Source organism: Ursus arctos, unplaced genomic scaffold (genome assembly GCF_023065955.2).
Source record: "Ursus arctos isolate Adak ecotype North America unplaced genomic scaffold, UrsArc2.0 scaffold_6, whole genome shotgun sequence".
Lineage (NCBI taxonomy): Eukaryota > Metazoa > Chordata > Mammalia > Carnivora > Ursidae > Ursus > Ursus arctos.
In genome coordinates, this window is record NW_026623078.1 from 77,941,314 (window position 1) to 77,963,089 (window position 21,776).

The window sequence follows — 21,776 nt, forward strand, 5'->3', positions numbered from 1 at the left end:
TGTTTGATGTAGTCCCACCTGTTTGTTTTTGCTTTGGTTGCTTTTACTTTTGGTGTCAAACCCTCCCTCCCACCAATAACAAAAATCATTACCAAGACCAATGTCAAAGAACTTACTCCTGATGTTTTCTTCTATGAGTTTTATGCTTTTGTTTTTAATGTATTATTGTGCTTTTGTTCTTAACGCATTGTTGTTACAAAAGTAATTATTGCCCTCTATCCATTTGCAGAAAAAAAAGAAAGTTCTATGTGCAAAATATGTTTTAAAAACTTCTCCCATCTCAATCATAGTGAATAGTATAGAGTCTATGTTCTTATATTGATATGTGTGTTATGTTTACATTATAAAAGAAGATTCGGGGGCTTCTGGGTGGCTCAGTCAGTTAAGCATCTGACTCTTGATTTGGGCTCAGGTCATGATCTCAGGGTCATCAGATCTAGCCCACTTCAGGCTCCCGCTCAGTGTGGAGTCTGCTTCTCTTCTCCCTCTGCCCCTTCTCCCACTTGCTCTCTCTCTCTCTCTTTTTCTCACTCTCTCTAAAATAAATAAATAATTCTTAAAAAATAAAAGAAGATTCATAAAGTAATGTTGAGTGTAAAGAAATGTATTCTTTCAGCAGACACCTGTTAAGCATTTACTGTTGCAATTATTAGTGTTTGTCAAGTGGAGACAAGGGCATGAACTGTGACAGAGAGTCAGAAAAGCTAAACAGGGTGGAGTGAAGGAGGAACTGGGAAGCCAGTCAATTTGGCAATGGAAACAATTGCATGAATGTGATTAGATCAGGGATAATGGAGGCCATGAATGCCAGGCCAAAGGAACTAAACTGGAATGGTGGAATTTCAGGCGCCATTTCCCATCATGGGAGAATTATTGGGAGTTCCAAGGAGACTCCCAAAGGATTGCAACTTATAAATTTAGGTGACATCCTCTGCTCCCGCCCAAAAGCCTGGTTCTCATCATTTCACTAATTTTTGGAAGCAACACAGTGTAGGGCGAAGAGCGTGAACTCTGGCGTTGGAGACCTGGTTCAAATCCACAGATGTGTTATTGTGTGACATCAGAGAGATGACTCCACCTTCCAGAGCTAACACTTCCCCATTTCCACATGGAACTGGCAGTGCAGGTAATCTACGGCTCTGCTGCTGAGAGATCTGTGTGCTGGTGTCTGATTGCTCACGTAAGAGATGAAGTGCCCTCAGCAGCAGGCTAGTTTAGCAAATATGCCTATGCTTGAACTTGTGCGTTTGACCGTGAGAGGTTCGTCAAGGCTAAAAAAGATCTATTTCTGGCAGGAAGCTGGTACTGGGGGATAATCCACGTGGAAGGGTGGTTTCTGAGATAACAGAGACATGAAGTCAGGACCAGTAGAAAGGACCTTGGCCTCTGGATCAGAAGAGACAAGAGGGAGTCTGGGACTCTAGAAAGTTCTCAAGACCAACTGCAACCCAGGTATCTGGTATGTTGGCTCTGAACTTTTGTCCTCACCTTGAGAGAGTCTCAATCTTAAACTCGCAATCTCACTCTTAAACTCTCTAGGGCTCTCAAGGGCCTCGAATTTTTCCTATGAAATTTAATATTTGTTTTCCATGAAACTTAATATCTGTGGACCTGAGATATTCTATCCATTTATACACAAGTGAACAAACAATACTGTCATTCTACTGCATAAAAGTCTCTAGGATGTTTTTAAGCATCATGTACTCAACACAACCCAGTGTTTTGTAAGTGTTAACTAATTCTCACATTAACCCTTGGAGATAGACAATGTTATCATCTACATATTGTCAATAAGGAAACTGAGGCCCAGGGAGATTATATTACCAGAATTTTATGCCCCGAACTGCACTCCATACTGTATCACTTTTGAGACAGAGCTACCTGAAGGTGGGGAGGGAGTTTATTTTTCATCTCTGAATCCTACCTCTCAGCACAATTCCTGATACTCACTAGGTCCTTAGTATATATTTGTTGAATGATTGAATGAATAAGTCAGTGAGTCAATCTCTCCAAGAGCTTGGCATCCCGGATGGCTATATCTCATGACTTAAGTAGGATCACCATGAAAATTACGTATGTTAAGGGGATCTATCGGGCTACCCAGGAAGAGTCCCTTTCTTTTGGTCATTGGACATTTCCTTGTCTTAGGACCTTTCATCAAAATCTAGGATAAGAACTCCTTTGGGAAGCAAGGTCTTGACCAATTGTTCTACCACTCTGGTGGAACAGAGAAGAACCTCAGATGATAAAGCAGAGAAACCAGGAATATCTACTTCATAATTTGTCATGGGCCAGGCTGGGCTGATTATGCCGCATCCTTCCTCAACCCAACATCACTATCACTGTGTTTCTTAAGAACAAAAGACCCATGGGGCACTAAGGACAGGTGTACAATGTGCTGTGATGGTTACAGTCCACTGACGAAAGGGAAATGGGGAAATAAATCACAATGTGACAGCTGCAAGTCAAGGGAAGTTCATTTTACTCCAACTGAATGAGATTGTTTAGAGTCATGGTGTGTGTCTATTTATGCAAATCATTATTCAAAACAGACTCGTTACTTTGGCTCCTGGAAATATAACCAGATGAGCGGGGTTTCCTGGGGAAACAACTATATTATTTTGTGTCTGTAAGTCAGAGAAGTAAATCTCAAAAAGGTTTTTTTTTAATTTCCAATAACAGCAAAATAATCCTCCTGCTTCTTTTGTGCTGGATAAATTCAAGAGACACTGACCTAGAAAGCTATTTGTTTCTTATTATTTTCACTATTATATATAATTTAGTTTTTTATGATGTGTAACTAATATTGTGGTTACAATTCAGTTATGCTTTACATTAATTTTCCTTCAGAAGAGTTTCCCATTGTATCTTTATGACAAGTAAATAAACTGACTCTTGATCTCAGCTCGTGTCTTGATCTCAGCATAATGAGTACAAACCCCACACCGGGTTCCATGCTGGGCTTAGAACCTACTTAAAAAAAAATTAAGGGTTGACATTTTAGGAAGGACTTTTACTAATTTGAATATACTTAGAGGAGAGTAACCAGGATATCCTACTCCCCCAGTAAGGGTTGAAGTACTGGGGCTTTACACAATTTACTTGACCTCATTGTTTCCTCATCTGTAAAATGGGAAAAGTAAAGTGCCTACGTGATGGGGTTTCTGTGAGGTTTACAGGAGAGAATGTGTGAAGTATTTTCCCATAGTAAGGGCTAGATACATCTCCATTTTTATTATTATGTGTGAGGAAAGATGGAGAGCAATGAGGTTCTCTCAAAGAAGACCACTGTGTACAGCCAGTGGTTAGACTAACAGGGGTCAGTCCTGCCTGTTACCATCCAAAGAGCCACACCCACCAGCACACATTTTCCCTGGAGGAAGATGCTATTGATCTCAGAAGATGCTGACCAAGTATTTCCTTGATTAGTTTCTTATTTGTTTCAAGCTCAGTTTTATCGTTTTTTTTAGCACTTCCTGGAAGACAAGTGGTAGCAGGTGCTGAGGCCTAAAAAAATTATAGGAGCAAAGACTAAAAAAATTGTATCCACTAACTTAATTTTCCCTGAGAACTGGGTAAACAACAGCTTTGTTCAGTTTTAGTGTTAGAACACCTGGGTCCGGCTCATAGAAAACCACATGATTATTGTTTGAGAACCACTGAGCTCTACCGACTATAGGCAAGGATGTGAGAAAATAAAATCCACAAAAATTACAACTGTATCTCCAAAAACATTAATCCTGCCTTAATATAATCGACAAGGATAAACTTGAAATGAGGCCCCTGGGGAAATTGCAAGTAACTGCCAATTTTGCTAATGATAATAAGTTTATTTTAATTGCTAATATATTCCTAATTACTCTAGATCTAAAATGTTTACTTCGCTGTCAGTCATCATCTTTGATTTATGTTCTTTGTGAAAAGACTTTGTCATATCAATCAACCCTTTTCAAATTTGGTGGCAGCTGCTTAAAATGATCTCACCTTCCTTGTCACATAGCTTGGCTGGGCAGCATTTGTCCAAAGGCAGAGAGAGGCCTTCCTCACCAAATCCTCTAGAATTCATAGCTTTCCGTTTCAGCTGGAGAAAAGTAGTATTTTTAAGACTTTGGTTACATGAACAAAGAGGACTGACACTGTCTATCCCCAACTCTGATTTTAATCTGATATTCTATCTGTTCTGTCCCCTCTATCTGAACGTGTGTGTGTGTGTGCGTGTGTGTGCGTGTGTGCGTGTGCGTGTGTGTGCGTGTGTGTGCGCGCACATATCCAGATAATTGTTTTAAGAGCATGATGTAGTTGTGTAAAGATTCCTAATCTGGGTGGGCATTACAGGGTCCCATTAACCCATTTACTCATTTCTTTCTCTTTCAGCAAACATGTATCGAGCCCTTAGGGCTGGGGTAGAGTGGTGACCAAGACTGACAAGGTCTTGACCATGCCAGAACACGTATACTCATTGAAGGAAATAGACAGTAAACAAGTAAAAAAATAAATACTACATAAAATGATTGCATGTGATATGTGTTTTGAAAGAAAAATGGGCTGGTAGATTTAGTCTGGAGGATGGCTACTTTGGATAATCAGAGTAGGTCACATATGGAGTGAGTCCTGAACATGAGAAGGAGCCAGTTATGTGAAGAGCTAAAGAAAGATTGTTCCTAGGGATAGAGAAAAGCAAAAGCTCTCAGACTAGGGAGAGGCTGGTCTGCTAAAGGACAGAATAAGGCAGCTAGTATGATGGGGCAACTGCACAGAGAAATGTCAAGGGGTAGGTCAGTGGCAAATAACTAGGTAGACCCTTGTAAGCAGACAGGTTGTTATTTCAAACGTGATGGACACAGGCACGTACAGAGAGAAGACCATGTGAGGACACAGGGAAAAGAGCCTAGAACACACCCTTCCCTCATAGCCCTCGGAAGGAACCAGATCTACCTGACCTCCAGAACTATGAGAAAACAAACTTCTGTCACTTAAGCTACCCAATTTGTAGCACTTTGTTACAGCAGCCTTAGAAAACTAATAATAGGAGTGAAGAATGACTGCTGAACATTTTATTTGAAAAACTAGAAGAATGGCATTTCCATGAATTAAGATGTTGAAGATGGTAGAGGGACAGATTCGGAGGAGGTAGGAATTAGGAGGTCTGTTTTGGATGTATTAATTTTCAGATATGTTTTAGACATTCAGTAGAAATTTTGAGAAGGCAATTTGGGTATATGAACGTGAAATGGAGGTCCAGGCTGGAGATTTAGTTGGAGTGCTTTTTTTTTTTTTAATAGAGATGTTGACACCCATGTACATAGATGAGAACATTCTAGAAGTGAGTGTGGACCGAGAAGAGATCCAGGGCTAAGCCTGAGCATACTCCAAAATATAAAGTTGGCAATATGTGCAAAAATGAGCAAGAGAGACATAAAACCGGTGAGGTAGGAGGATAAGCCAAGTAAGAGAATTGCTTCCAAGAAGGAAGGACTAATGAACTATGTCAAATGCTGCTATAGGTCAAGTCAAATGAGACCCAAGAATTAATCATTGGGTAAAGCATCATTGAAGGTAGTTGCAGCTTTGCCAGGGGCTGGTATGGTGGATGGTGGGGTTATAATCCTGATGGGAGTAGGTTCGAGAAAGACTTGGAAGAGAAGAATCAGGGGCAAAAAATAATAGAAGAAAAATCTACCAAGGAATTTCACTGCTACTGGGAGCAGAGCAATGGAGAAAGAGAGCAGTTATAAGGGATATGGAATCCAAAGAGAGCTTAATTAAGACAGGTGTTATTATAACGCATTGGCATGCTACCACTGTAGAAGAGAGGGCAATTCCTGGAGGAATCTCCATAAATAGATAAGAGGGGGTGGGCTGCAATCATGAGTAGTGAGTCGGCCTTAGATAGCAGCAAGGACTTTCCATCCACAGAACAGGAAGGAAGGAGAGTAGGAACAGATGCTTGTAGGTGGATAAATATGGTGCCAATGGCTGGTTGTGTCTTCTTAACTGTTTCTATTTTCTCTGTGAAATAGGAAGCAAGTACATGAGCTAAGAACAAGGCTTGGAAAGGATGTCTTAAAGGTTTGAGGAGAAAGGATAAGGTAGCACATGGTCACCTGGGGTATGGGAGAATGAATGCATAGAACAGGGTAAGATGATTGCTGGGCATCATCATATCATCATCACACCTTGAGAGTTATGGTTACAAATGTAAAGAAAGGCCTCCTGTGTGTTTTCTCTCAAGCCATATTTAGAGTGTGGAAAACTGCATAACAGATGGAGCTTCAGATGCAACCAAAGTTGTGGGTTTACCAGGAAAGTACAATGAATGGAGGCAGGTACAAGGGAATGATTTTAATGACAGCTCATGGAATCTAAAAGAATTTGATCCTGATAGCACTGAAAAACTGTTGGAGGTGAAGAGGTAGTGAGCCGGAAAAACCGTGATGGTTAAAAGTGGAGTGTCCAAAATTTTGATTATGAAGGAAGTAATGGCAGGGTCCAAGGTTTAACTATGATGGTGTGTGACTGTTTTAAGGTGGAAGCCAAGATGAGAAGAACAGAAGCAGTAAAGGAAGGAAGTGGTCAGACAAGAAGCACATAAAAGATTCTCAACATCATCCTCCATAAAGAGATGCAAATCTGTCTGAGGATAGAGGGACCACTGCAGTCATCTAGGGCATGACTATAGTCAGAAAGACAGACATTACCAAGTGTTGGTGAGGATGTGGAGACAGACATTACCAAGTGTTGGTGAGGATGTAGAGAAACTGGAACCCTCACACACAGCTGGCGGGGATATAAAATGGTGAAATTACTTTGGAAAATAATTTAGTAGTTTCTTAAAACGTTAAATATAAATTTACCATATGACCTAGCCATTCCAGTCCTAGGTATCTACCAAGGAGACATTAAGACAATATTCCCACAAAGACTTGTATGTGAGTTTCATAGCAGCTTTATTCCTAATAGCCAATGAGCAGAAGCAACCCAAATGCCCGTTAAGTAGTGAATCGGCAAACAAAATGTACTAAATCCATAGAATGGAATATTATTCTACCATGAAGAGAAATGAAGTAGTGATTCATGCTTCAACATTGATAAACCTTGAAAACATTATGCTAAGGGGAAGAATCCAGACCCAGAAGGCCACATGTTGTATGATTCTATTTATGTGAAATGGCTAGCAAAGGCAAATCTATGGATAAGGGAAGTAAATTAGGGGTTGGCTGGAGCGGAGGGGTGGGAATGAGAAGTGACCGCAAATGGACAGGGAGGATGTTTTGGGGGTGACAAAACTGTCTTAAAATTGGGCTGTAGTGATGGCTGCACAACTCTATAAATTCATTAAAAATCACTGAATTGTACACTCAAACAAGTGAATTTTATAGGATGTAAATTATAACTTAATAAAGCTGATATTTTAATAAAAAAGAAAAATAAAAAATGAAGGAAACTGGGTGGTCAAAGTATTTGAGGGTACATATATATGTGTATATTGGAATCACCAGGAAGAATTACCAGAGCCATTCTGGAGGGAGTGACAACTAGGGAGGTGCTAACATCTTCAAGAAAAGACGGGTCGGTAGTTGATCGCACCAAGAAGTGGCAGCAGATGGTGCAGTTTGATAGCATGAACTCCGAAATTAGAGATTTGGGGGAGGAGGAACAGACAAAGATCCAGAGGTGGCCATGAGAAGCAAGGAGGACACCCACCCTAATTCCAGGTTCAGTGATATGAGGATTCTGGGAGAGAAAACTGAATGCCTGTGCTTAAAGTTTGTAGTTAATCATCACAATAGCCTGATGAAGTCTGCAGGGAAATATCCTAGACTTGGAACCAGATATGGGACCCTAATCTCAGATCCTCCAGTGGTTAACAATTGACCTCAACTTATCCTCTTGGACCCTAGACAATAAAATGAGAATAATAAGCATTGTCAACTTCACAGGGTTGTTCTGAGGGAGAAACAAGGGTATTTACAAATTCATCTCACATTTCATAGTAAGAGCTATTATCCTCAAACACTCTCCATTTTTGCTATTGAGAAATCTGAACTTCAGAGAGGTTAGGTGATTTGTCCAAAGCCATAGAGCACCTAAAGAGAAGACAAGGGTCCTGACTCATCCTGTCATCTATGCTGCCTCCCCTTTGCAAAGCCTCCTCTTAGAAATAACACTCCTCTAAGCTTTCTGTGCTGATTCTGAGACAGAAATAATAAGTAAACATTCCATTTCTGCAGTGCCAAGAAATAATCAAATCAGAGAATTTCTAAAGCTAAGTTAGAATAAGCCTAGTATAAAGAAGCATCTTGGAAAATCTAGATACAGTCATTGTTTCCACCACAACCCATGGCCCTCCTGCTCTCTTTCTCTGCACCAGCCACACCATATTCCTTGCCAGTTCTGTGTTGGATCATGTCCAGCCATCTGCTCTTTCAACAATTACTTATTGATTACTTTCTAAATTCCAAGCACCCTTCTGTGCCCAGAGGAATCAAAGAATTCCTGACCCTCTTGGAGGTTCTATTCTGGGGAAGAAAAGAGGCCAGAGCAGGGGGATGCCAAAGATCCAAACCAACCAGATAATAAAATACATATACAAATGAACAAGAAAGATCATTTCAGAAAATGAGGCAGTTCGGTTTCTGGGGGTGGTGGGAGTGGATGGGGAGAACATTCCTAGAGTGGCTGAGAAGGCTTCTCTGCAGAGGTGGTATTTGCCTGATGAGAGGAAGCTGGCCTTAAGAAGTTCAGGGACAAGAGTGTTCCTGCCAGAGTGTGGCAGGTGCAAAGGCCCTGAGGTGGAAATGAGCTTGATATAGTGTAGGAACAGAAAGGAGAGCAGCACTGTGGCCATGGTATAGTGAGCAGGAGGAAATGTAATGTGAGATGGGTGTCTTCAACAGTGAAATGATCTGATGCACCTTTTTGAAAGATCACCGTAGCTGTTGTGTGGAGACTGGGCTGTAGCCTGGAACATTAGAAACGAAACGCTCCAGGTGGGAAAATTTCTGCCTTGAAATAAGTTGCTCCCCTGTCTTCAAATGTCCCTTCCCATTTTCTTCAGCTTCCAAGCTCATACCCCTTCTTCAAGAGTATTTCAGAAGGATGCACAGTAGCCAAAAGGTGGAAACAAGGTGACTGTCCATCAGTGAATGAATGGAGGAACAAAAGAGGTATATCCATACAATGGAATATTATTCGGCCGTAAAAGGAATGAATGCCGATAAACCTTAAAAACATCATGCTAAGTGGAAGAAAGCAGACACAAAATGTCACGCACTGTATGATTCAGTTGATATGAAATGTCCCGAAAAGGTAAATCCAGAGACAGAAAGCTGACTAGTGGTTGCCAGGGGCTGGGGGAGCTGGCATGGGGCCTGACTACTTAATGGATATGGGGTGTCCCTTTTGGAGCTTGATAGAGCTGGTAGCTGCACAGCACTGCGCCTGCACTGGATGCCGTTGAACTGTACACTTTAATTTTATGTTATGTGACTTTCACCTCAACGAAAAATTTTGAAGGAAAAAAAGCATCTATTAGATATAATTTTTTTCTAGCAGGCACGATAAATACATTCTGACTAATTTCAGTTGGAAGGAAGGATCTATTGGAAAGACACTGGTTCCTCAGACTTCCAGAACGCTCTGGACAACCAGGCTGTGAGGCAGGTGGAGTGCAGCCCTGGCCCCAGGCTAACTCCGGCCCCTCCTCTATTCATCCCTGTCCCTGGGAGAAAAGAATCTGATTGGCCAAGCTGTGCCCCATGCCTCCACGCTCCCCAGGCTGTGTGGTCTGGGTTTGAGATCATAGCCCTTCCGAAACCCACAGATTGAAGGAGAGGTCATTGAAAGAGGGGAAGAAGGGATACGAGGCAGAATAAGACAATAGCTGTCACCACAAACACCCCTCAGCTCCTACATTCTTTCAACAGCATCTGTCTGATCAATGTTTGGGGGTCATCTTTCCAGCTGGCACTGCCTGGGCGCTGGGGATAGAAATGGTCTCTGCCCTCCCAGAGCTTGTCGTCATGAGGAAAGATGGTCACCAGCCCTCTGCCAGTGGGCAGAATGCTGTGCAATGGAGCACAGAGGACACCAGGGAAGTCTTCTGTCTCTCTGTAATCCAGGCAGAGGTGGGAGCACCACACCCTCCTTAGGTCTCTGCAGCTACCCGGAGTCTCCTCTGTCTTCTTGCTCATCGCACTGATGTCACTGCCTCTTTGCCTACATCACTCATTAGACTATAAGCCCTGGGCTACACAGAGCTCAGAACTAACACAGGGGCCGAGAGTTTAACAAAAAGAAAAAAGAAGAAGAAGGAAGGGAAGAAGGAAGGAAGAGAAGGAGGGAAGGAGGGAGGAAGAAAGAAAGGAAAGAAGGAAAAAAGGGAGGAGGGAGGGAGAGAGGGACAGAATGGAGGGAGGAAGGAAAAGAAGAGGGAGGGAGGGAGGGAAGGAGGACACACCGATATACTAGATACCCTAGATTTTAGTTTATGTCCTGCTTCCCTTTTGACGAAGGGTCTTTAAAACTAACTTTTGTGTGGCCATCATGAACTCCACACTGGGGCTGGGGAGTCAGGTGACTTTTCTACAGGCTGACAGCTGATGGCTGCTCTTTCAATAAATCATAGCAGGGGGCTGGGCCTGTCATCTGCCGGAGCCCTCTGCTTCCAACAGGACAACGGCCGCACGTTTGACCCCAGATGGTGGCTGTTGCCATGCCCAAAGTCCTTCTCACTGGGTGGCTTGTTTTCATATGTCATCAACCTTGCAACGAAGACAGTTCTCTTGGATAAACACCAAGATGTTGGCAGTGGCTGTCTCTGTGTTGAGGGATTATGGGTAACTTTCTCTCTTGTTTATTTGAATGTTCTCATTTTTGTTTAAACAAAATGATGGTGAATCACTTTCAAAATAAAGAAAAATCAAGTTAGTCATTTCGTGAAAGTGACTCCTTCTCATGCCGCTGCTTAAGCTCACTTTCTCTTGCTCGGTCTTCTCCACGACAGTCAAGTGATAGTCCCCTCCCCCTCAGAGAGGACTGCAGGACATGGATTCAGACCTGTTGTATTGATAAGCTTCAGGGAGGCTGAGGGACAGGCCCGATATCACAAAGCTATAGATGGTAGAGCAGCCAAGTCACACTCTATCTGTCTGACTTCAAAACTCAGGTTGTCTTTCCCCTGCTGTGCCTGGCATGAAACATGGGAAGGAGTATTTATTCGGCTAGACTGGCTCAGCCTTGGCGCAGCCTCAGACCAGGGCCTGTCTCTTCATTCTGCCTCACCTAGTCACTGAAAAACTCACGGGGTCCTGGAAGTCAGAAAAATGACTTTCGCTACCACTAATGTTACTACTAGTAGTAGTAGTAATAGTAGTGGTAATATTGGCAGCTCCACTTTGGAAGAGCTTGCTATAGATCTAGCACTGTGTTAAGCCTTACGTACTTTGTCTTTGTGTAGACTCATTTAATACTCATAAAAATTCTGTGATTAGGTAATAATTTTATCCCATTTTATGGATGGGAAAATTAAGGCTTAGAAAGATGAAATGCCTTGTCCAAAGTGACACAACAGAGCCCAGCCCCAGCTTTGGTCTGCCTCCGACCCAAATATCACGTTGTGTTAGCGCTATTTAGCATTCGAAGGATGTAATTCTGCAGACAAAGAAACCAGGAAGCTGGGAAGGTGGAAGGTTCTAGGATATGGTTCTTGATTTTTCCTTTCACTAATAAGAAGAAGGAGAAAGGGGAGAAGACCCAGTGGAGCTGCTGGCACCGAGCTTCAGCTCTCTCCCCTTGCCCACAGCAGATCCCTTGCAGAATGAACTTGAGTTTCACCCACACACAAGCATGCCATCTCAATTTAGGCAGGGGTGGAGGATGGGTCACCTTCTCTCTCCGCAATGCAAATGCAAAAGGACATTTTGCATTGAAAATAAAAGTCCTGAGGCACCAGCCTTTGTCTTAACCACCAACCACCCCCCTCCACTCCTGCATTTCATTTTCTTTGTTTTTATTTCTTTTAAGGCTACAAAGGGATAAGAAATTTTTTGCAAAGTGGTTGCCAGCTTTTAGTATCCACCTGCTAAATTGCCGCCCACCCCCTAGGTACCCTGTCTGGCTCCGTGGCAGGTGTTGCTTGCAGCTGTAGCCCATTTCACCCAGCATGGGACAGATGGAGGGGATACAGCCATCACAGCGGGATAGATTTTTTTAAAAATACACGATCAGACCTCCATCAAGGCCTGGTAGGGAAATGTGGCGTTGATGCGAAGTATGCCAAGTTAGCAGGTGTCTGCTTTGCTGTATCGCATGAGCAATAGTGGGATTCCTTTTGGGGAGAACGGGGGGGGGGGGGGATGGTTGGCACCCCCTGCGGCACAGGCAGATCATTTTGCATCTGAGTTGTTTTGAAGGAACTACAGTAGATTTTACTTGGGGGAAGCACTGAGGGGAAACGGCACTGGAGTTTTAATGACCTGAGTAGAATCCAGGCTTCGCGACAGCATGAGGCATGCATTCTGAGATCCGCCGTTCCTCCTCTTTAAAATGTGACTGTGTCAGAGTCTGCTAGAGCTCACCAAACAACCCCGTGCTCCCCTACATTCCCCGGCTTTTGGCCCAGAGTTGTGTGACCCTAACCCTTATTTGTGGAGTGTAAGGGAAGGGACAGGTCACTCCCCAGCCCGAGGCAATTAAGTGGGAAAGCCTGAGGGCCAATGGCATGGTTAAAAGATAATGGATGATTCATTAGTTGCGTATAACATCGAACTTTACATCAAAAACCAGGGATGTACTGTATGGTGACTAACATAATATAATAAAAAAATATTATTATAAATAAAAATAAATAAATAAAAGATAATAGAGAGCTGCCGGGTCCGCAGCAAGCACTACATGGCTTTGCCTGGTACAGCAGCTATGATATGAAGTAATCCTTGGCAGGACCGTGGGGGATTATAGAGAAGGCAGATACAACATTTGGCACAGAGTAGACGCTCTGTCACAGTGGCGGGTCTTCCCAAGAGCTGGGTCCAGCTATAAAAGCGCCTACAAGCAGAGGTCCTCGTGCAGACCAGACAGCGCAGTGTGATTTCTCTCTCCTGTGGCATTGCGTTCGTGTCAAATCTCTGACAGACTAGATTTGAGAACCCCGAGGTACAAGAAAGAAGGTCAAGGTCTCCATTTGGCTCTTTTCATTTAAACTCTTGCCTCATGGAAAGTTTTTTCTGGAGTTAGTATTTCTGAAGAGAGTGACTGGGATAATATTTGATCTTCACGGTGCCATGCCCTTCTCTCGTTGTCTTTCCAGCAGTAATCAAAAGTGAAGAGAACAAGGACTGAGGGGTCACACAGACCTGGGTGTGATACCTAGACCTCCTATTTTGCCCTCTTTGTGCTTGGGGAAGTTATCAAACCTCTCTAAGCTTAGCTGTAAAATGTTGGTTTTAATACCTGCTATTAAACCAATAGGATGTATGAGAGATGATGATAGATAGATAGGGATAGAACCAATAGGATGTATGACTGATAGAGAGAGAGAGAGAGATGCAGATCTAGATGGATCTAGACATATATCTAGATATTTATTGATATATATACAGACCGGCCCTGACTTACAATGGTTTGTCTTAGGATTTTTTGACTTTACAATGAAGAAGCAATATGCATTCAGTAGCAACTGTGCTTCGAACCTGTTAATGCTACCTTCGTGGTGGAGGAAATGTACATATGTGATTAAATTAAGGATCTTAAAATGGAGAGATAATCCTGGATTATCTGGGTGGGCTCAATATAACCACAAAAATCCTCATAAGAAAGAGGCAGGAAGGCCAAAGTCAGGAAAGGGATGTATCAGCAGCAGCACAAGGATGTGTTTTGAAGGAGGAGGAAGGGCCCGAGGGCCAAGAGATGTAGGCAGCCTCCAGAATTTGGAAGAGCAAGGAAAGGGGGGCTTCTCTGGAGCCTGCAGAAGGAACACAGCCTGCTGACATCTTGACTGTAGACTCTTACAACTCATTTTGGGGTATCGGATCTTCAGAACTGTAAAATAATACATTTATTTTGTATTAAATCGTCAAGTCTGTGGCAATTTGTTACAGCAGTGATAGGAATCTTACATAACTGGAGAAGAAAGGTCCTGGACACAATACAATATGACATAATTATAAACGATTATTTTTATTTCTTTTTTAAAAAAGATTTTATTTTTCATTATCCATTTGAGAGAGAGAGAGAGAGTGAGAGAAAGAACACAAGTGGGGTGAGGGATGGGGAGGGGCAGAGGGAGAAGGACAAGCAGACACCCTGCTGTGCAGGGAGCCCAACACAGGGCTGGATCCCAGGATCCCGAGATCATGACCTGAGCCAAAGGCAGATGCTTCACTGACTGAGCCGCCCAGGCGCCCTAATTATTTTTATTTCTGCATGTAACTTTGAAATCATGTAAATCCAGTGACCCTGAGTAAATGCGTGCACAACACAGGGACATGGGAAACTTAAGCAATTCTCAAGGCGTCCCCTCCTGACAGAGCATCAAAGTGAAAGGCTCTCTATGCGATTAGCTCCCCATTAAATCCCTCTTCAAAGCACGCCATGAATGTGGTTTGAGACCACCTTCTGATCAGTTTGCCCACTTGTTAAAAAGACAAATGTGTGGGACACATCCCAGACCTACTAAATCATTGTGCAAATCTATCCCAAGCTGAAGACGGTGACAGGTTGACTAATGGTCCCTGAAGACATCTGGGTCCTAATCGCAGGAACCTGTGAATATTATCTTCTAGCGCAAGAGGGATGTGCAGCCAGGATTATGTTAAGGCTTTTGGGATGGGGAGATTACCCTGGATGATCGGAGTGGAACTTAAATGTAAATACTTTTGATTTTATTAAAGAAAGCACAAAATATTGAGTTATACATTTTCAATCAGTATTACTTTGAGAATCAGTCAAGTCTCTTCATATTGCCAGCATGTTTCCGATACTTCCGCATATCCTAAATGATATATCTCTAAATATCTTGGAATCTCCTGAAAGTAGACTGTTATCACTTTTCAACATAAACATTAATGATATGATTTCTTGGGTTTTCCCCAATTTTTTTTTCTTTTTTCAGTTTATTTGCCTTGTATCTCTTGGCCATTGCCACAAGATCCTCTGGGATACCCTGATTTGCTCTTTTCAGAACACTAATTAACTTGCCAGTAATCTTCCAGTCGTTTCTGGTCCTAAGGGTAATTGACACTCCAGTCCTCCCTGCTCTTCCCGTGTGCCCTATTCTATGCAAATAGTCTTTCATGTTCCAGGGGAAATCACGCTTATAGACGAACACACGTGTCCTTTGAGAGAGGGGTGGAAGGAGATTTCACTGCAGAAGAGAAGGTGATGTGATGCTGGAAGCAAGTTGTGTGCCTTGAAGCTGGAGGAAGAAACCCCCTTGTCGGCAGAAGCTGAAACTGGCAAGGAGACAGATTCTTCCCTGAAGCCCCCAGGAGGAAAACAGCGCTGCCAACACCTCGATTATAAAGTCCAGAGACATAAAACAATAAATCTGTGTCATTGTAAGCCACCAATTTGTGGTAATTTGTTACGGCAGTGATAGCAAACTGATACAGTGTCCAATTAATGACTTACTGCCATGATTGCTCTTATGAAAGATAGATAGATAGATAGATAGATAGATAGATAGATAGATAGATAGATAGATGACAGGTACATAGATATAATTTGCTGATGACCTCATTTATTTACTAGTATAGTATTTTTTTCAAACCAAGTTCACTAAATACAAATAAGATAAAGAGTGATATTTTTATATTACCATTTTAAGCAAAGACAGTTTTCTCCATACAGGTGTCTAGCTGGACGATACCATACAGAACAACTTTGTTTTTTTTTTAATGATTTTTTATTATATTATATTAGTCACCATACAGTACATCCCCGGTTTCTGATGTAAGGCTCGATGATTCATTAGTTGTGTATAACACCCAGTGCACCATGCAATACGTGCCCTCCTTACTGCCCATCACCGGTCTATCCCATTAAGTCAAGCAGAGAAAGACAACTATCATATGATTTCTCTCATCTATGGAACATAAGAACTAGGATGATCGGTAGGGGAAGAAAGGGATAAAGAAAGGGGGGGTAATCAGAAGGGGGAATGAAACATGAGAGACTATGGACTATGAGAAACAAACTGAGGGGGAATGGGACATACAGAACAACTTTGAATTGCAGGCTACGTTTGCTTCAAGAACTTATTCCAAGGGAGCATCTTCTATAACCCTTCAGCCAGCTGGGCGACTGCACCGTTTTTATGCATTTCAAGGCATTTTGGTGTTTTTCTTTTTCTTTTTTTCTTTTTTCTTTTTTCTTTTTTTTTTGGCCCTTAAAGATTTTTTTCTCTTATATCTTTATTTTAATTGCACTTAAGTGGAAGGTAATCATGAGCCCCAAGAAGGCTGAAAACTTTGTAAAGAAAATGGTTCAAAAGAAGAATGTGCTTTCCCAAAGAAAGTCTCTCTCCTGCCCATTCTTCACTAACCTGCATCTGCTGAACCAACCCCCATCCAGCCACTTCTTACGGAGAATGATTAATTTTTTCTACATTGTATTTTACATGCAAACTGCGATTTATTTACTTTTGAGCTGGTATTGATTATAGAAACTTGCTTACATTATTCAATTAAAGCAGTTCAGCTAGGGAGAGGTGTTTGCAGGCAGGCCCAGGAATCTGCATTGTTATAAGCACCTCATAGAATTTTCTAAATGAAAATTAATGTTTGAAGACCATGCCTCAGGGAATAAGAGAGGAACGTCTACCCAGGTGGTTGGTTCTCTATCACAGTTCCTAGTCTGTTCCCTTTCAACTGCTAGTGTTTGCAAAGGAAAGACAAATTAATATTATTTTCATGAGCATATTACAATTACGAGGGTAAAAATGAGATTAAAAAAAACACATAACCAAATTAAATTGTTTTTTCTCGATTATCCAGTTCCTCACTCTCCTCCCATAAAGCAGTTGATTCCAAGCAGGCTGCAAATCAGACAATTTCTGGATATTCAGATGGAAGGCATTCATCAGAGACACTCCTAAATGGTTGTCAAATTTTGGCAAACCTAGATCCAGAGATAAGAGAAAAGAAATGCATGATTCATCTACACAGACAGGAATCGTGATAACTACTGCAATCTCTGTGTGTGCGCGCACGCACACACACACACACACACACACACACACACTAGCTTGAGTAATCATAACTAGGAAGAGTGGGGCCTCAACATGGAGTAATTTTATTTTTATCCCAGCTTGGTACTTAGTTGACTACCATTTTATATTGTGTTCTTTCCCCACCTGCACCACTTCGTCTAGAACAGAAATCCTTACAGGGTTTTCCCCATATTTCTACTCCCTAAAGTTTATTCATTCATTCGCCAATTGTAGAGACACAATGCCAACATGTAAGAGTAGAGGGAACAGATGTTACCCATCTCGTTACTGTGAAGTCATGAATGTGCAAAATGCATCCTACTGATGCTAACACGTACTGGGTAACATGGGATACGTGTGATGACCTTCATTTGAAAGGGACACTTGGGCCAATGGTGAGCCGTAGAAACAGTCCCCAAACTCACAGGCTTTAAATGTTAACAAAGAAGATGGTTGAGTGAAAATCGCATTAAGGGATGAAAAGAGATGAACTTGAGAAGTATCAAGTGTGAAAGAATAGGCCCCTAATCTAATCTACTATGCGCCGTGCAGGACAGGTGTGGGACGGCTGCTCCACTGACGTTTGTTGAGCTGAGTTAAGTGCTTGCACTCCATCCCCTTAGATTTTCATCCTTGATTGCTGGAGGAGCCTGATGAGTCATCCTTGCCTCTTGATATTAATAACCATGTCTTTGGTTTATTAGCTTCTGGATATGTTTATGTGTGAGCGAGAGGGCTGCAAAATCTTTAATATACAGACACAGAGCTCTTGGCTATAAAGGAAGTATTTTAAGAAATGATGCAGCAAATACATTCAAATTAGTGAATATTCATGGCGTAGCTACTATTCTCAAGACGCTGAGATGGATACAAGAAGGAAGTCAATAGTCCTTGTTTTCTCAGGTCTTAAATGCACTGGTGTGTGTACAAGAGGCTGGGGAGGGGGCAGCAAATGGGACAGCAATAGGGAACAAGAGAAGAAGGAGGTAAATACGGACACGAATAATTAAAGGAGGGATCTTATTGAGGCTGTAGATGAGAGTGTGTAGGATAGAAATATCATCCTCATCCTGATCTAATTTCTTTTAGGAGAGAAAAAACAAGAACAGGGAGAAGTTCTCTGAAAGCAACAGGTGACGCTATCCCCTACAGGTTGGATATTGGCATTCCAAGAAACCTTCCCTGCCCATCCCTCCCAGTCTGGCAAAACATCTCTCCTGGTGTTCCCCCAGCCTCTGTGCTAGCTCTGTACTTGCACTTCCCATATTAAATGCAACTTCTCCTTGCCCTTTTCATGTCTCTTTAGACTCTGAAATCTCAAGGCCTTGGCATGGCAACCTTGGCACCTGGAGGCAGTGTCTGACCGTTAGGAGAGACTCCATAAATGTCTGCTGAGCAGCCCTGGACATTCAGTATAGCACAGAATGTATCATAAGTTCTCTACAAAGATTTAGTAGGTTAAGTGATGCCACTTTAGAAATCAAGGGGTAAAGATTTTACAAACCGTCTTCCCAAGGTTCTCACAGTTATTGTGCAAAGAATTACTTAGAGAGGATGTTAAAAATGAAGGCTCCTTGGAAATTTGGATTCAGAAAAGCTAGAATCAGGAAGAAGCTCTCCAGTTGGTTCTAGAGCAGATGTCCCCATGCAATGTGTTGAGAGACTCTTCTCTCATTCGAGAGTTCTTAACAAGATGATACCTGTCTTTCCAATTAATGCTACAGGTTCGTCTTAAAACCCAAAGAGAAGTGATTTAAACAATTCACGCCATCTGAGAAGCAATGAGAATGTTTTTACTTCTGAAAGTTGAGTTACAAAATGGCTTTGTGTGAAAATATGTCCAGTCCCGAATATGTGACATCCCAGCCCAGAAAGCTGAGTGTGCATGTGAATCTGTCGTTCATGCTGGGCGACGTGCCCTCGTAAGTCTCTGCAGACCTAGAGAGTGACCTGCAGCCAGAGGGAAGGAAGTGAGTATCTTAGAGGAGTTTATGTCATTAACACACAAGGGCTAAAGAATCAGAATTTCTTGGGTGACCTCAGGACCCACTTTTCTAACTATGAGGTTAAACAAATCTTAGCTATATCAATGCCTGCCCCCCAGAAACTTGGAATGCCAGGAAATGAAGGGAAACATCACTCAGAGTGTCAGGAAATCAATATTGGCTAGAGTCCTAAACAAAATAAATCTTCACTAAGTCCCATTGTGATTTCAGAATTAACCCAATGATTTCATAGATAGGGCAACACCGTGTCAAGAGCAAAGGCCAGTAAACTAATTTGAATTACAGACGTCCATCCATCTCCAGGCTATGGGGGCTGGCCCCTGGCAGCCATATTGAGGAGAAGGTAATTAACACAATCCATCTTGTGATGGGATGGTGTTTTGCAGACTGTTTGAAATTCTGTGAGCATCTCACCCAGACCCCAGTAACCCTTTGAAATAGGATGAGCTATAGCAGTCAGCACACAGGGGGATCGTTAAGTGAGCAGAGAAACCACACTTTGTAACTGAGACCATTTCATGGGCAGTTTGCCAGCTACCTGGGAAACTGTAAGATAAAGGCCTCTCCATAGGAGGCATATAAAAGGCACTGCTATGAATCTATAAATGATTTAAAAATCTTAAATTCATGTTATTTATTAAGCCCTACTGCCTTAAAGCTTACTTCTTTATTTTGAGGAATTTGTAAGAATTTAAGAGACAGGATGATAATGCTATTTGATTTTAGCATGAACAGGAGGAAGTATTCTTCAGGATAAATGATCAGGACCTTTTCTGTATGTAGTCATCATCATCTATTACTCAGCAAAAATCATTCTCGGAGAGCAGATTATAGTCATCTCTGTCCAGACGGTGATAACACAAGTCAGTACTTACTGAGCACAAGTGGTGGCTTTGACATGGTTGGAAAGGCCGAGAAACAAGGACTTGACAGTATCTTGGATAAGAAAGAGAAAACATTTAATAATAATTTTTAAATGATCAGAATCGGAATAAAATACAGGGATCCGAGGGATAATTTGAGAAACGGTTACTTACAGGCAATAGTTACCATCAATGAGCATGTGAAGACACTGGCTAATATTCCTCCCAGAAACCATCTGAAACAACAGGATTTCTCAGGTTTAGCAAACTATGTATTTCCAACACATGAGATGTTCTTTTAGACTAACTAAAGGCTTATGATTTGCTTTAAGAATTACTGTAACTGCAGTAATAAAGATAGTGTGGTATTGGCCAAAAGATAGATATGGAGGTCAATGGCAGAGAATGGAGAGACCAGAAGTGAACCCATATAGATACAGTTAACTGAGTCTTATCAGAGGAGCAAAAGCAGTTTGATGGAGAAGAATAGCCTTCTCAGCAATGGTGTTGAGACAATTGTATGTCCACGTGCAAAAGAATGAATATCCACATATATATCACACCTCAACACAACATCTAACTATGTAATCAAAATGAGTCAGAGTCTGAAATGCAACCACAAAAGTATGAAATGTCTAGAAGAAACAAAGGAGAAAATCCACACGCCAACTGCTTTACAAGCTTGCCCAAAAAGTGTGCTAAAAGTTTGGGTTTTTACCAATCTGATGGGTATTGTTTCACAGGGTGGAATTTTTAAAAAGGATTTTATTTATTTATTTGTCAGAGAGCTTGAGAGAGCACACACAAGCAGGGGGAGCAGCAGGCAGAGGGAGAAGCAGGCTCCCTGCTGAGCAAGAAGCCTGATGCAGGGACTCAATCCCAGGGCCCTGGGATCATGACCTGAGCCAAAGGCAGATGCTTAACCGACTGAGCCACCCAGGTGTCCACAGGGTGGATCTTTTTAAAAAAATAATTTCCTTATTGTTTTTATTTTCAAAACATGAATCACCGAAAGAAATTATGAATAAATACAGAAGGGAAAGGAAAATATCACCAAAAAAACTCCATTGACCTAAAGCAGCCATTAATAAATATTGTTGAATACCCCTTTAGACATCTCTTTGTATGTGTTTAATTTTTTTAATTGAGACTTAACAAATGTAATGCAAAGCATTTCAAGTGCACATCTTGGTTTGTTTTTTTTTAAACCTAAACTCCTGTGTTCACTACCCAGATCAAGATATAGAATATTTCCAGCAGTCTCTAACATTTCCTTCACCATCCTTCCTGCTCTTTTCCCCAGAATTAACCACTATTCTTTCTTTCTTTCTTTCTTTCTTTCTTTCTTTCTTTCTTTCTTTCTTTCTTTCTTTCTTTCTTTCTTTCTTTTTTTTAAGAGAGGGAGAGAGGGTTAGGAGGGGCAGAGGAAGAGGGAGAGTCAGAATCTTAAGTAGGCTCCATGCCCAGTGCGGCGCCTCACGCGGGGCTCAATCTCACAACCCCGAGGTCATAACTTGAGCCGAAATCAAGAAATCAGATGCTTAACCAACTGAGCCACTCAGGCACCCCATTAACCACTATTCTTCTAGTGGTTATAATAAGGGATTCATTAAGTTCATTAAAGCCCCGATGTTGGGCTCGATCCCAGGACTCCGGGATCACGCCCTGAGCCGAAGGCAGACACTTAACAACTGAGCC

At 41.9% G+C, this 21,776-nt stretch overlaps 1 protein-coding gene across 5 annotated transcripts in view; it reads right to left on the reverse strand.

Annotated features, from left to right (window-relative positions):
* Positions 1 to 16,411: 16,411 nt before the first annotated feature.
* The window catches only part of TMEM71 (transmembrane protein 71), a 30,332-nt gene continuing 24,967 nt past the window's right edge, over positions 16,412 to 21,776 (reverse strand). For all 5 annotated transcript variants that reach the window (XM_026495389.4, XM_057308031.1, XM_057308032.1 and 2 more), the window contains 3 exons: positions 20,253 to 20,314; positions 20,091 to 20,151; positions 16,412 to 17,118 (listed from right to left, as the gene is read on the reverse strand). In XM_026495389.4, the coding sequence (XP_026351174.2) occupies positions 17,103 to 17,118; positions 20,091 to 20,151; positions 20,253 to 20,314 (139 nt within the window). In that variant the 3' untranslated portion in view covers positions 16,412 to 17,102. The remainder of the gene's footprint in view (positions 17,119 to 20,090; positions 20,152 to 20,252; positions 20,315 to 21,776) is intronic.